Source organism: Solanum dulcamara, chromosome 12, assembly GCF_947179165.1.
Source record: "Solanum dulcamara chromosome 12, daSolDulc1.2, whole genome shotgun sequence".
In the NCBI taxonomy this organism is placed as follows: domain Eukaryota; kingdom Viridiplantae; phylum Streptophyta; class Magnoliopsida; order Solanales; family Solanaceae; genus Solanum; species Solanum dulcamara.
The window spans coordinates 65,477,534-65,491,935 of NC_077248.1; the positions used below are offsets into that span (position 1 = coordinate 65,477,534).

At 35.1% G+C, this 14,402-nt stretch overlaps 2 protein-coding genes across 3 annotated transcripts; both read left to right on the plus strand.

Annotated features, from left to right (window-relative positions):
• Positions 1-1,396: 1,396 nt before the first annotated feature.
• On the plus strand, positions 1,397-2,948 carry LOC129875854 (major pollen allergen Ole e 10-like). Its single transcript, XM_055951077.1, has 4 exons — positions 1,397-1,424; positions 1,848-2,080; positions 2,447-2,636; positions 2,752-2,948. Exons 1-4 carry the CDS (start codon positions 1,397-1,399, stop codon positions 2,946-2,948), a joined length of 648 nt encoding a protein of 215 aa, XP_055807052.1.
• A 1,935-nt stretch (positions 2,949-4,883) lies between these two features.
• On the plus strand, positions 4,884-14,064 carry LOC129876234 (uncharacterized). 2 transcript variants are annotated; one of them, XM_055951605.1, is made up of 8 exons: positions 4,884-5,144; positions 6,917-7,639; positions 11,460-11,648; positions 11,793-11,884; positions 12,762-12,821; positions 12,933-13,002; positions 13,265-13,468; positions 13,593-14,064. In XM_055951605.1, exons 2-8 carry the CDS (start codon positions 6,956-6,958, stop codon positions 13,977-13,979), a joined length of 1,686 nt encoding a protein of 561 aa, XP_055807580.1. In that variant the 5' UTR covers positions 4,884-5,144; positions 6,917-6,955; the 3' UTR covers positions 13,980-14,064. The 2 variants fall into 2 exon arrangements, with proteins under 2 accessions (XP_055807580.1, XP_055807581.1); XM_055951606.1 differs by having other exon boundaries at positions 4,884-5,113.
• Positions 14,065-14,402: the final 338 nt, after the last annotated feature.

The following is a 14,402-nucleotide window of genomic DNA, read 5'->3' on the forward strand; positions in this document are numbered from 1 at the left end:
CTAAGAAGTTTGAAATTGATTGATAAAAATTACTTCCTTTTTTTTTATGATTAAGATGAAGTTTAGAGGATTCATCATAGCTAACTATTTTAAGTTAATCATTAAGTGTCTTTAATTTCTCTTTAAAAAAGAAAAAGAAATGAAAAGATAAATAATCAGCTTAAACAAATTATAAGGTACTTGATTTGGCCCTATGAAAAAGTTAATGTCCCAAAAAATAAATACTCAAAAGGAAATTACACATCATCATTAATATTATCACTAATACATTACCCCACACTTAAATTCCAAATTATTCCTCTTTTACTTTCTTGTCTTCTCCTCCTTCCCTTTTTAACTAATGACATCTCAGTCTCAAATAAAACGGGATCGAATATATATATTCTCACTTTTCTTATATATTTATATTCAACCCATGATATCATAACGCATGTCATGGTGAACATGTTTCAACGATATCTATATTATGAGTAGATAAGTTTTACGTTAGCTAGTCATGATCTATAGCATTCGTTTTTTTATTTGGACTTGAGATCGATAATATAAGCTAGCTTACACAAATAAAATTGTAAGAGATAATAAGTACTATCAATTAAATTAGTTGAAGTTTGCATATGTGCGGAGTTAGGTTTAGGGTCGAAAATTATACTAAACTGTTGAATTCCCTTGATATAAATAAAGAAGTTCAAAAATTACTTTATGTCATATGTTCCAATCCTACATGTGATATTATGGTGTTGAATTTCTAATTCCGCCACTGGATAAGCTCGAACATCATCATTAAAAAGGAAAGAAGAAGATAATATAACTTAATATTGGTATATCTCTTAGAGAAAATCATGAGCTTTCCAAGAAGTTCATCATGGTTTCTTGTTTTCAAAATTAAAAGAGTAGAAGTTTATAAATTAGACTATGAAGAAGAAAGTTGGAATTTTTGCAACAATGAGTACAAATATTCTCAACAATCTTATATTTATTCAACTCATTTCTCTTTGTATTATTATGTGTTCAGGTGAATTAAACTTTGTCTCTATCTTCATAATAATTTTCTTCTACAACTTTTGTTATTTCTCTGCTTCACTAACTTTGAAAATTTTGCCTTTTTATTTGTTGTCTGGTGTTTGGTATTCATTTTTGCAATCCAAATAATTGAGAATCGCATTGGAAAATTTTATTTTGAGGTAAAACACTTCCTATGATCAAAGGAGATTTCAGACTCAGGTCTCACCTCGAGACCTATGGTTAAGAGTGAAGATTACTTACCACTCTGCCTCAACCTCTAGTGATGAAATTTGTGCTTTAGAATTTCGTTGGTCTATTAGCGTTTTAAGGGTAAAAAGCTTTTTATGAAAGGTGACACATATTCAGGATTAAAACTTGAGATATCTAGTCAAAGATGAATGAGTACTTACTGCTTCACCTCAGTAGTAAAATTTCTATTATAGTATTTCGTTGGTCTATTCATGTTTGAATTGTTCACATGTAGGTTATTGATCAATTTTATGTTTAATCATTATATCTCTTCTGGTATATTTATGTTGTTGTCTTATTTATCGTCATTCAAGATTAATTTTGTTAGCTTTCGTGTGACACCTGATAATTTTGATCCTAATGACAATTGCATGAACAAATTAAAAACTTCATCCCCATAGGCTATATTGCTCGAACTTTTCAAAAATATTGTCAGGTACTTATTGGCTCGGCCAAAAGTATTTCATTTTTAAAAGTTCCGACACAAATAAAATAATATTTTTGAAGAGTCCGAGCAATATATCTCATATGTGGTTAAAGTTAATTGGAAATCACTCCCCAAATTTGAATTTTTATTTCTCATTTGCTTCTTTCAGTTTCAAATGCAACACCAAGAGAATTCAGAGTGCATCAAAAGGATATAACAACAGTACCAACAACAAATCCTACCACATCTACCCCTATGTTGAATCCAACCATCTCGAATCCCGATTCGATATTCACTAACCCGACTAATTCAAAAACGACACCATCAATAATCAACTCTCTGGTGTTTTACGGAGCGAGTTGGTGTGTTGCTAGCCGAGCCGCTTCAAAAACGGCTCTACAAGTCAGTTGTGGATCTAGACTAGACGCTTCTAGCCCAAATTTATGATTTAGAGTAGATATACGCCTCAATTTTAGAGATATTATTTTTAATTTAGTAAATATAGGTCTATTAATGAAAATAGTAAATATGCACCATTTGTTAGACAACAAGGGTATATATGCACCATTTGTTAGACAACAAGGGTATGCATGCACCATTTGTTAGACAATGATAGTATATATGTACCACTTTCTTAACAAGGGGTATATCAGCTTTAAATTACAAAGTTGAAGGGTATGTTTGTCCATTTTCCCTATAAAAAATTAGCACATATATTATAGGAATATAGTTTTCTAACTTTAAATTTTGAATCCGTCTTTACTGCAGGTTGCTTTAAACTATGCTTGTGGCGATGGTGGTGTTGATTGCTCCGCGATTCAGCCACGTGGCAGCTGCTACAATCCCAATACTCTTCGGGATCACGCTTCGTATGCATTCAACAGCTACTACCAGAAAAATCCAATTCCAAATAGCTGCAATTTTGCTGGAACTGCTATTACTACCAACACCAACCCTAGTAAGCTAAGCTAAGCTACATTTGTTATTATTAGTCATGTCTCATGTTAATATGTTTGGGGTGAATTACACTTATTGTCACTGAACTTTATACGTTGTAATAATAAACAACATAGATTATAATCTGAATAATCTTGAAAATTGCAGTACAAGTTCATCTATTTTGAACACAACAAATGGAAGAGGATCAAGAATATTTGGTGCTGGACCAATCACACCATCAACCTCATCAACAGCTGTAGCAACAAGTAGCTATTTATTATTAAGTTATAAGTGTCACATCTTAACATACCTTGTGATATTGTTAGCCTAGCTAAAGACACAGAGAGAATTCATTTTTATTTACTTAATTATATCTTCGACACAGTTATTACACGTGAGTTTAATTTTTTTTTATTATTATGAATCAAGTATGTGAATATATTTTTTGATAGTGAATTTGTAGTCAAATGTATATTTTTAATATTATACTCTATTTACTTGTCAGCTAAACACAAGTATGAATGTCTATGTATGTATTACCTCATTGCAATGTGTATGTTACAATGATCATTTTAAACAGGCTTAATATATACATGACCAACCTTTTTAAAACTTGTCAAGATATTTCATTTAAACAATCAAATTAAACGTCTGGTTCAATTGAACTCGAATAAAGTGTTCTAATTAGACATTTTCAAAGTTTCAATTCAATGTCTAGATATAAGCTATTTATGTTAAAATAAATCATATCATATCATCATCATCATCATCATCATATATTATTAAAAGTGAAAAATTTCAAAGTGCAAAGTTGAATTACCATTTTGCCCCTACACTAAATTATATATTTATTTAATTATAATATATATATATATATATATATATATATATATATAACATTGATACAATATAATATTAAATTCGTTGGATCTTATTAAATGGTAAAATTATGATTTCAGTTCAAGCCTTTTTTCCTTCCAACCTCCGATGTCCAGATTCGGTAAAATATTTGTTTTTCTTTAATACTCCATTACTTTAATTTATTTTCACGTTTTTTGCTCTGACTTCCCATTTTCCAATATGTTTTTAAATGAACATGTAATGTAATTTCACTTATAAATAGAGTGCATTTTAAAGTCATTTGATATCATTTGTCCTACCCAATAACCCAAATGGCCAAATCCGTATAGTTGGTAGTAAGGATGGTGATATACAACGAGAAAGGTATCAGAATTTATTTTAGAATTTTATAGTATTATTTTTCTGTTGTAAGCGTTTAAAAGCATGTATGTTTATTCTCTTTTTACTATTTGCAAGTGTGATGTATGCTGTGAAATTGATAATAATTTACTATTCATATATCATAAATAGGAATCTAAACTTGATTTTAAATTTTAAGTCTGATATTTAACTTTCATAATATACAAATAAATACTTTAACTATTCAACACTTAAACAAAAACCACTAGAGTCCCACAGCCAAAATGCGTGAGATACAAATGCTTCTACGTGGATTATTGAGCCAATAAGTGGCTGCCAGATAATTAAAGATTTTACACGTATTTTTAGAATTTTAAAAAATTAATATATAAAGATTTATATAAAAGGGATTCATTAAGGATATAATTGCCTTTTCACACTTTTTTATTGTTTTGGGCGTCGAAACTTACTCCTGACGCGGGTGAATTGAGTGTCGAACACGCGTTTTGCTAGGTGGGATTCGAGTGGTTTCTTGTTTAAGCGTTGGATAATTAAAGTGCCTACTTATATATTATGAAAGTTAAAGGTCAGAATTAAAATTTGAAACCAAGTTTAATGTCCTATTTATGTATTATGCCTTAAAAAGATATATATTGATCGAATTTTTGTACATACACTTCTACAAACTGTTACTTTCATTTATAAGCTCTCTATATAAACACGTTAATCAAAATAAGATTTATCAGATTTACAAAAATAATGTGCAATAAATAGTTATCAACATAAAGCCAATCATGTACAAATTTTATAAAGTTGTAAGGGACAAACGTGTAACGCACATTCCCAGAGATTAGTATATATATATATGAGTCACTCTACCATCTTGTTTGGATGATTGTTATCCTTTGTATTGTATTATTTTATTAGTTTAAATATGATATTTATTTTAATTATTACTTAAAATTTTTATTATATCATTTTAAATAACCATGAAAAGTCCATTTTGTATATATAACAATTTTGTCTTCAAAGAATTAGTGATAAAATTAGAATGGTAAGAAAAGTGTATATATATCCATCTATCATCAACCCTCCCAAACACAATTTTTAACCAAATGAGACTACAGAATATTTTACAAAGTGCAAATCTTGGTAGAGTTTGCTAATTGCCTTTCCAATTTTTGTAGTAAGAATGACATCAAGAATCGTTTTTTCAAACACCCATTTGAATCTTTGGTCATAAAAATAAAAATTTCTGGAGTTCAAAGGGACAAATCTTTCATCTGGGGCCAGTCGGTGGGTGTTCACTCTTGCTTGCTTACTACTCGTAAGTTTTCTAAAAAATATGTTTTAAAAGAATGGAAATGAGCTCGAATTCGAGAAGAATGTGTGTGTGTGTGTGTATAGTTGATTAATTGGGTGATTTGAAAGAAGTTTTCCTTTTTGGTTCCTGTATCTTACTTCCACTAAGGTGTTTAGAAATTAGCATTAAGGGAATTGTTTTCCATGGGAAAAATATTTTTTTTACATGGTATTTGGTTTGTATTGCTGGTGAGAGGTACATGTATCCGCAGAATGAGTCAAGCCCGTACACCAAGGTTATCAAGATAAAGCAAAACGTTTTTTTTTCTTGTACCGATTGGTGGTAGGAGGTGACCTGTACTCCGTGAAATTAGTCGAGGTGGTACAAGCTGGTTTGTATCAAAGTTATCAAAAGAAAAAGAAAATGTTTTTGTTGCGGGTGGGAGGTTACAGGTATTCCGGGTAATTAGTCGAGGTGCTTACAAGCTGGCTTGAAAACCATTGTTATAAAAAATATGTTTCTTTTTTCTAGGTGGTGGCCTCACTTATTAGTGTTTGGCTATGTGTCTGGAGGATCCGACACATACCCATTAACATTTTTGAAGTGTGAGCAACATAGGTGTTTGGTTGGTGAGTGGACAATATAGATGATGATTTCAACTAATTGAATAGTCATTGTAAGAGCTTTTGGAGTGAGATTGATTGATAATAATATGTAAGTGTAGGTGGGAGCAAGGCTCCCCTGGCTTTGGTCTAGTGTTAAGGACACACCATTTGAAGTGTAGGTTAGGCGCACGTCACATGGTCAAATTCTGCCGCAAACAAAAGCCTGGTATACAAGTGGACTTTAACTATGTCTCTAAGATTGTATACAAGTTAAAACAGTCCCTTATAACATATGTCTCTAAGATTGTAACTTAAACTGTTAAATGCACGATATGCTTTCCAAGTGTACCACTGCAGAGTAATTCTAGCTGAACTGCTATACACGAGCATCACTATCTGACTGTTAACATGCAAATTATATAACTTTGGTGAATATATCCTCATTCATACTTAGTCAATCTGGCCTATGATGCAAAGATAAATTCACTAGTTGATATGATTTACCTGCTGAATATTCAGTCTTCTTCTAATAATGAATTCTGGTATTGGTTATCTGTTATTTTGCGACAATCATCAAGATTGTTGATGAATTAATTGGTCCATGAAGTTTTGTGCATAGCTTCTACCATAAGTGCTGGTGAACTTATGGTAGCAGATTGTTTGGTACTAGTATATACCTTTTGTTTTCTGGCATAATTGTACAACCTTTTGTTTTTATTGAAATGAAGTTGAGAAAGATGGGAACTTCATAAGTTGATTAGTAGTAGTTTTTATTGAAATGAAGTAGCAGATTTTAGTAGTACAGTCTTTGACTTTCCTATCAGCGACATTAGTTCCTTTAGATTTTTATGTATCGTTAGTCGGTATTGAAGTGGTCGATTTGCAAGTAGGTATGTAGTTTCTGTTTTTCCTATCAGCAGCATTAGTTCCTTGGTTCTAGTATATACCTTTAGTCTGCTGACATAGTTGTACAAACTTTTGTTTTGCTCAAAACAATTGGACAACAACCCAAATTATTTGTTAAATGGTTTCGTGAGATTATAGTACAGATCTGACCTGGTCTTGGCAAAATGTTAACATTCACAATCCTCAGATAATACTACTTCTCCGTGTTTCTTTTTTTTGTTGTTGTCTTCCTTCATCTTGCAACTTTTTCAACAAACTTGGGTCCATCAATTGCTGATATTTCAGGAATGCTGGCTAAGTTGAATTGGGAAAAGGGGAAGCAACATGAGTAGTGTAACTCATGAGAGTGCAAAAATGAACAATGGTATGAAGAACCGAGAGAATCATAAACATCAACTGTCCAGAGATGTCATGCTGGCTAGTGAGCTATGGACAGATGGCCTACTTTGTGCCTTTGAATTTGTCCGTGGACAACGGAAGACAAATGGCTCGAGATCGACTGAACATTATGCTGACAGGGAACCTAAAAAATCACCATTATATAAATGTGGAGCAAGTAATTTATCACCCCAAGATGTTGACAAGGATCACTTCATAGAACCTTATTATACAACAGAATCTGGGTATGCTGACATTGAGAACGCGGATGGCCAAAGTTATCAACAAGCCTATCCTTATCATTCCCGAGAAAGGTCTCCCGGTAATTACTGGATACCAATAGGCTGGGCTAGAATATCTGAGCTGCTTCAGACAGTGCATATTGATAGTGGTTGGGCCTCTCAGCCTGTTGATCTCACCGATGATGAAGATGATGTCACTGTAGCAGATGTCGCAGCTCCATACTGGCAACTTCCAGTTGGACCAACTTGGTGGTGTCATGTAGCTGCAGGTCACCCTTCCGTCAATGCATGGTTGAGCAATGCTAAGTGGCTACATCCTGCCATAAGTGTTGCCTTGCGAGATGAAAGCAAGCTGATCAGTGAACGTATGAAGCACCTTCTCTATGAGGTACCTATCTTCTATAAGTTTCGACTCCCCCAATTCTGTACTGCTTTTAACAACTTTGGGAAGACTAAACCTTCTTTTTGCTCCTAATAGCATCTTGATCTCTAACCTATAACCTATTGCATGACCTACCAGGATATTGTGGTAGTTTCTGTCACGACCCGATTTCGGGTGTGATGGCACCTGTCTTTCCCACCGGACAAGTCAGCCTAAAACCCAACATTTCGATAGATATAGCGGAAACAGTCTAAATAAATAAATAATAAACCAAAAGCGGAAGACTTTCAACTTAAATAGCCCCAAAGATTGATTGTCACATGTACAAGCCACTAAAATAACGAAACTGAAATGAAAGTACAAGTCTCAATATGTCTTCAACTCTCAAACAGAGTAAAGCATAAAAATACAGAAAGTATGAGAGTTCACTGGATATCAATGGCTACATCTCTCAACTCCCAGAAGCCTCGAATGATCAAGAAAAGAGACGGTAATCAAAGTCCGAGCTCAAAACCTACACAAGTGTAGAAGCAAGGGTGAGTACCAAACAACACGGTACCCAACAAGCTAACTAGAAGAACTAAGTAAATCGAAAAGAATACACGAACTCCGTTTCCAACCCAACCGGACCTCCAAACTACAACATGCACAGAAATCAGTCCAACCTAACAGTTCATACTATACAGTTCAATAAGGTTCAGATCACAGCTCAACATCGCAGATATATCGTACAAATACTCAAAATGTCACAAATAGGCATCAAACTGTCAACAAAGATATGCAGAATATGTATATGCACACTTAATGATCATGCATGTGTGCAATTGCCGGCAAAGACCTCGGCATAATAATCTCTGATCGAAAATGACCTCGGTCTCATAGTCTCTAACCGAAAATGACCTCGGTCTCGTAGTCTCAGACCGAAAATGACCTCGGTCTCATAGTCTCTGACCGGAAATGACCTCGGTCTCATAGTCTCAGAACGGAAATGACCTCGGAGACATGTCTCTGACCGGAAATGACCTCGGTCCCACAGCCTCACCGGAAATGACCTCGGCCATATAATCTCGCTGGAAATGACCTCGGCCATGTAATCCCGCCGGAAATGACCTCGGCCTATCAATCTCTCGCCGGAAATGACCTCGGCCTATCAATCTCTCTCCGGAAATGACCTAGGCCATATCATATCTCTGACTGAAAATGACCTCGGTCTCACAATCATATACCTCTCATCACAGTGTTTCAGAACCAATGTTGTTCAGGACCAATGCAACAGCATGCTCACACAAGTAATGAGGAATAATCCATTAAGACAAACCACAATCACAATTAGACTATCAAGTATCTAATCAAATACACATAGATATCTAGATTACGGCATGCAAGTTTCAATACCAACAATGTCACACATAGTCTTTTATTAACCCCATCGTTTCATTTTAGATTAGTTTCATATCACAATTAAACCCATAACCTCATCCCCATTACGCCCCAACACATATACAACAGGATATTCTGGAATTCTAAGAGATTCACGGAGTTTTAAGAGTTCACTTGCCGTAGCCAATACGCAATCGGTCACTCCACGTGAGCTTTCCCCTTCCGAATGCACTCCAATTCACCGCAATCTATACAAATTCAAGTTCCCAATTAAAATACGGAACCAATGATAACCATATCATATTTTTGGAAACCGGGCTGAAATTGACCTGAAATGCCCAAAAAATCCGATTCCAAAACAAGCAGAAAATTTCAGAAATTTTTACATAAACAACATCCTCAAGGTATTTGGAGTTTACTTGTGAAAACGAAAGTGGATTTGGACTTAAAACGAGCACAATCATCAAAATATTGAAACTAATTCAAGTTGTTGAAAACCCCAACCTCTCCAATTTTAAAACCTCAATTTCATGCTAAAACTCTCAAATAATCAATGGATAATCAAGATTGGAGGTTAAAATCACTTACCCCAAAGTTTACCCATGAAATCTCTTCTGAAAATCGCCTTCCCAAGCTCCAAAATCACCAAAAATGGTGAAAATAGGCTAGACCCCGACTTTGTCAATGTTCAGGGGTCATTTTCTCTCTATGAACGTGGATCACTAACTTTGCGGAGGCTAACCAGACGTCCCTCCGCGAACGCGGGGAAGGACTCTCAGGCACCAGATGACAGCAATGTTACTTAAGCCTCCAAGTCTCCGAATGACCCTCGGAATTTATTCAGAACCCCGTATAGACAAACCATATATGTAACCCTACTAAAATCGACATTATGGACTCAACAGAACCATCAGAATTCGATTTCAAGGCATCCTTGACCCGAAAACCAAAAAGTCGCAACTAGACCAACATTATGCCTCAAATGACCAAAACGCTCTCGGAGCTTCCGAAAAATACATAGAAAATCTCACTAGGCCTAAAATCACCCTCGAATCCAACGAAGTCGTCAGAATTCAATTCCGAACATCCAGTCCTCAAATGTTGACCAAAGTCAAACCTATAGCCAAAAACTCAACTATTTCCAACTCAACTCCTCAAATCCACGATATGACCCCAAATATGATTCCGTCAATTCTCCTAGACTAATTTCAACGTTCCGGAATTGATGGAATCGACGGAATTCCGTTCCGAGACTCGAAACTCCGAATAACCTCAAATACCACTTTTGAGTCATTCTAAACCTCTAAAACTCAAAGTTTATCAAAAATCCCAACTTTTCAAGAAAACCACGAAACCGGCATCAAATATCAATCAAATATGACTCGGGGAAACTACCGGGAGGGGTAAAATAGTCTTTTTATGAAAATTTCCAAAAATGATCTTCAGGGTCATCACAGTTTCCTTTCTTTTAGTTTTAAGGATGTACAAGTTTACAAGGATCTTAGAATAGACTATTGTTTCTGAAAATGGCCTAAAGGACGGGTGACTCTTGATTGTTGTGAAAAGCTTGGACAAAAGAGATGCAAGTAATCATGTTTTATGTCATAAAATTATTTGCCTCGCCAGCTACCTACTTCTATGCACCTTCTAGAAGTTGCTTAATAGAAGGAGCAAAAAGATGCTAACACTAGGCAATGTTTCTGGACTACGCTGGTTGGTCTGACATATTCCATTTAGATATTTCTTCCTGAGATTGGAAAAAGAAGAGAAAGAGAGAAATGAGTACAGACAGTAAGTTGAACTTTCTTGCTAAATGGCATGCTTAAGGTTCAGAAAACCGTTTTGATAAAGAACATTGAGGTGAAGTTTGTCTGTTAACTTGGTGACTGGACATTTGATCTTGTGAAAGTTTTCTCCCTGCAGTTTGACATGAGTTACTTAGTTGTTACTTATCTCGCACAAACATCATTTAGAGCCAGTGGCTTTATCAACTTATATAGCATCTTCCCACAAAAGTATTTTGTGCTGTGTCCAGGGACTGCATGATTTTTCTTTGATTCTTCTCAATTTTTTTTTTTGTGAACTGTAATAAGAACAGCAAAATACAAATAGATTGAAGAAAAATCTATGAAGGAAAAGGGAGGAATAGTGAAACTATGAGAGACTGTATTAGCTTTTCCTAAACGTTTATTCTAATTTTTATGCATGCTCTTAGTTGAGGTCTAAATCTGAATTTGGACCTGAACAATCTGGTAGCCTACAATAGTTCCTCTGCAGAGCGTCATGGATCATCTGTAAAAGGAAAATGAATATTTCTTAAATTGTTGACAGGATATAACATTGTGGAATGGTCTCTTTACTACAATGGTAGTTATATTTCCACGTGAAAACTATGTCCACAAATTTGAGCTTGTATAACCTTCACGTCTTGTTGCTTTCGGTGCAGGTGCCGGTTAGAGTTGCTGGTGGATTACTATTTGAGCTCTTGGGGCAGTCAGTCGGTGATCCTTATGTTGAAGAAGATGATATCCCAGCTGTTATACGATCATGGCAATCACAGAATTTCTTGTTAACTGCAATGCATGTTAAAGGATCTGCATCAAATATCAATGTGATAGGTATTGCAGAAGTCCAGGTTTGTCAATGATCATGTATAAAGTTATCCTACTGTCTATGTTGCATTTGACATTAGTACATTACTAGAGAGAGAGGAATAACAATCTTGAGGCTTGGATATTTTATTGATATACATCTCACAGTTTAATGATGTGTTTCATAGGAACTACTCGCTGCGGGCTCTTGTAATGTCCCGCGAACAATTCATGAGGTAGTAGCACTTCTAGCTTGTCGGCTGGCCCTGTGGGATGACAGGTATCAATTTTCCCTTGTTTTATTCGACCCATTTCTTTTCTGACTACATGTTCTAGGAGACAAAGGAATACATGCTTATTATTTCATAATTTACCTGGATCTTTTGAATTCATCCTCCTTGTTGGTTTTTAAGCCCTTTTGCACAGGTTCCTTTTTTCGGATGTCTGTTTTATAATTCTCCTTCCTTTTCACTATTTAGCTCTTGCTTTTGTTACTTTACACATAATTATGTTCTTGATAATGTTTTGTTATTACTAGTTCCTCTGGATTTTAAAGAATCATATCTTCTTGTTTCCTACAATTCACCTTTTATAGTTTTTCCATCTCAGGGAAATGATGCATTTTCTTGTTCTTTTTCTTTCATTAGACCGTATCGATTATACTTAACATCATCATTAAATATGAGTTGTCTTGAATAAATAGAAGTTGACCAAGATGTGAACTGTGCTTTGGATGGAAATAGGTTCCATCATCCGAGCAATCGTGTTCATATCATGACGTTAATGAATACTTGTGTAATTTGTAGGTGGGCTTCTTTGATGCGCTGCTATACAGGGATCATTCTTTTTTTCCTTTTTCTTTTTAAACTGTATTAAGTGATTGTAAAAGTATCCTTCTTTTGCTTTCTGTTCCACCAGACTCCTGTCTTTGACCAATCTTTACATTTGAGGCTACTTTACTTCGTCTGAAGTTGTAACTTTTATTGTTAGTTTCTAATTGCTTAATATGCTGTAAGCACGATAGAAATTTATACACTACCAATAGCTTTTGATTTGTCAATTATGGTGCACGGCTGAATTCACCTATAATTTTTGTCACTATGGGTGTCGCTTGGTATTCTGATTGTGAATTCAACTAATACACCTTTTTTTTAAAGGTTATATCGGAAGTATATTTTTGGGGCAGCTGATGAAGCTGAACTGAAGTTCATGAACAGGTTTTTCCACTTGTTATTATAAACTGCTTTTGCGATGAAACTGAAATTCTACTGCCTTTCATTTAGTTAATGGCATCTATTTAAAACTTATGAAGTATCCCTGTTGGACAGGAGGACCCATGAAGATGTGCAGTTGTTCAGTGTAATTTTGAATCAAGAGATTAGAAGGCTATCGACACAGGTACCTTTAGTTTCATCGCTGCAGGAAATTGATCCCTCAAAGCATTAAAAAATGTGCTTATTCCAGTTGACGCCAAACCCAATGAGAAAAAAGATAAGTGTCGGAAAGCAACGTAGTTCCCTTGATTTTTGCACGATATAGAAGTATCCATAAACATAAACTTCCTTTCATCATTGAGAGGATTTTGTATTTCAGTCAAGTGTTTAAAAACGTGTTTATGTGTCGGAGTTGAACCATCATTCTCTTCGCTTTTTTCTGCAAGGTTATACGGGTAAAATGGTCTTTACATGCAAGAGAAGAGATTGTATTCGAGCTTCTTCAACATCTTAGGGGAAATGCTGCAAAGAGTTTGCTTCAAGGAATACTAAAAAGTACAAGACAAATGATTGAAGAACAAGAAGCAGTTCGTGGCCGCTTATTTACAATTCAAGATGTCATGCAGAGTACTGTCCGTGCATGGTTACAGGTGCCTTAAGTTTATTCACATATGATACATTTACTAGTCTATTTCTTTAACTAGTAAATGTGCTTGACAGTAACTTCCATGTAATCCTGTTGAGCTTTTTACTTTGAAATTCTTTAAACTTCAGGATCGGAGCCTTCGCGTCCAACATAATCTAGGAGTTTTTGGGGGCTGCGGACTTGTTCTTTCTATTATCACTGGGCTATTTGGGATAAATGTGGATGGAATTCCTGGAAACGAGGGATCCCCATATGCATTTGCCTTCTTCTCTCTCACCCTAGTCTTGCTAGGAGCTGGGTTGATTGCTATTGGATTGATCTATCTTGGATTGAATAAACCATTCACCGAGGAGAAAGTCGAGGTGAGGAAACTAGAGTTACAAGAACTCGTCAAGATGTTCCAGCACGATGCTGAATCGCATGTGCAAGTTAGAAAGGATGCTTCAGAAGCCAAGAAGTCAATTGATTCTGCAGGTATAATATCAGATGGAGACAAATATGTTGTCATTAGTTGATCAAAACATAGAAATGCCAAGTCTTCCAATACTGCATCGCGATGAAAATCGGAAAATTTTGTCTATCTTGTCACAACTGGTAGAAGGGAAAAAAAAAGTAACATAACTTGTAATAACTGCATAGATAGAATACTTCTGCTGCTTCATAAGTTGAATTTACAGGGGGCATTTTTTTTTTATTCTCTTTGTTCTGTTTACATGATGAAAAGCAGAAAGCAGGCCTAATTCCAAATACAGTTGAGCACTTAGATTTTGTATATGCATTTCTCTGGATTCGTCGTCATGGTTGCATATGTAATATGTTCTTGGTAGTTGATGGAATGGGAAAAGAATCACGAATAGTCTCCTTTCAGCTCATGTAATTGAATAATAGTCATTGTCCCGGAGTTTGAAATTCTACGCGTGAAACTTCAAGATATCGGT

Bases quoted from the DNA above. Each gene is read 5' to 3' on its own strand.
- LOC129876234 (XM_055951605.1), top strand. From the start codon at position 6,956: ATGAGTAGTGTAACTCATGAGAGTGCAAAAATGAACAATGGTATGAAG. The intron at 7,640-11,459 runs GTACCTATCTTC...CTTTCGGTGCAG, and splicing joins TGAAGCACCTTCTCTATGAG to GTGCCGGTTAGAGTTGCTGG. The intron at 13,469-13,592 runs GTGCCTTAAGTT...TTTAAACTTCAG, and splicing joins CTGTCCGTGCATGGTTACAG to GATCGGAGCCTTCGCGTCCA.
- LOC129875854 (XM_055951077.1), top strand. From the start codon at position 1,397: ATGAATGAGTACTTACTGCTTCACCTCA. The intron at 1,425-1,847 runs GTAGTAAAATTT...TGCTTCTTTCAG, and splicing joins GTACTTACTGCTTCACCTCA to TTTCAAATGCAACACCAAGA. The intron at 2,637-2,751 runs GTAAGCTAAGCT...TAAACAACATAG, and splicing joins TACTACCAACACCAACCCTA to ATTATAATCTGAATAATCTT.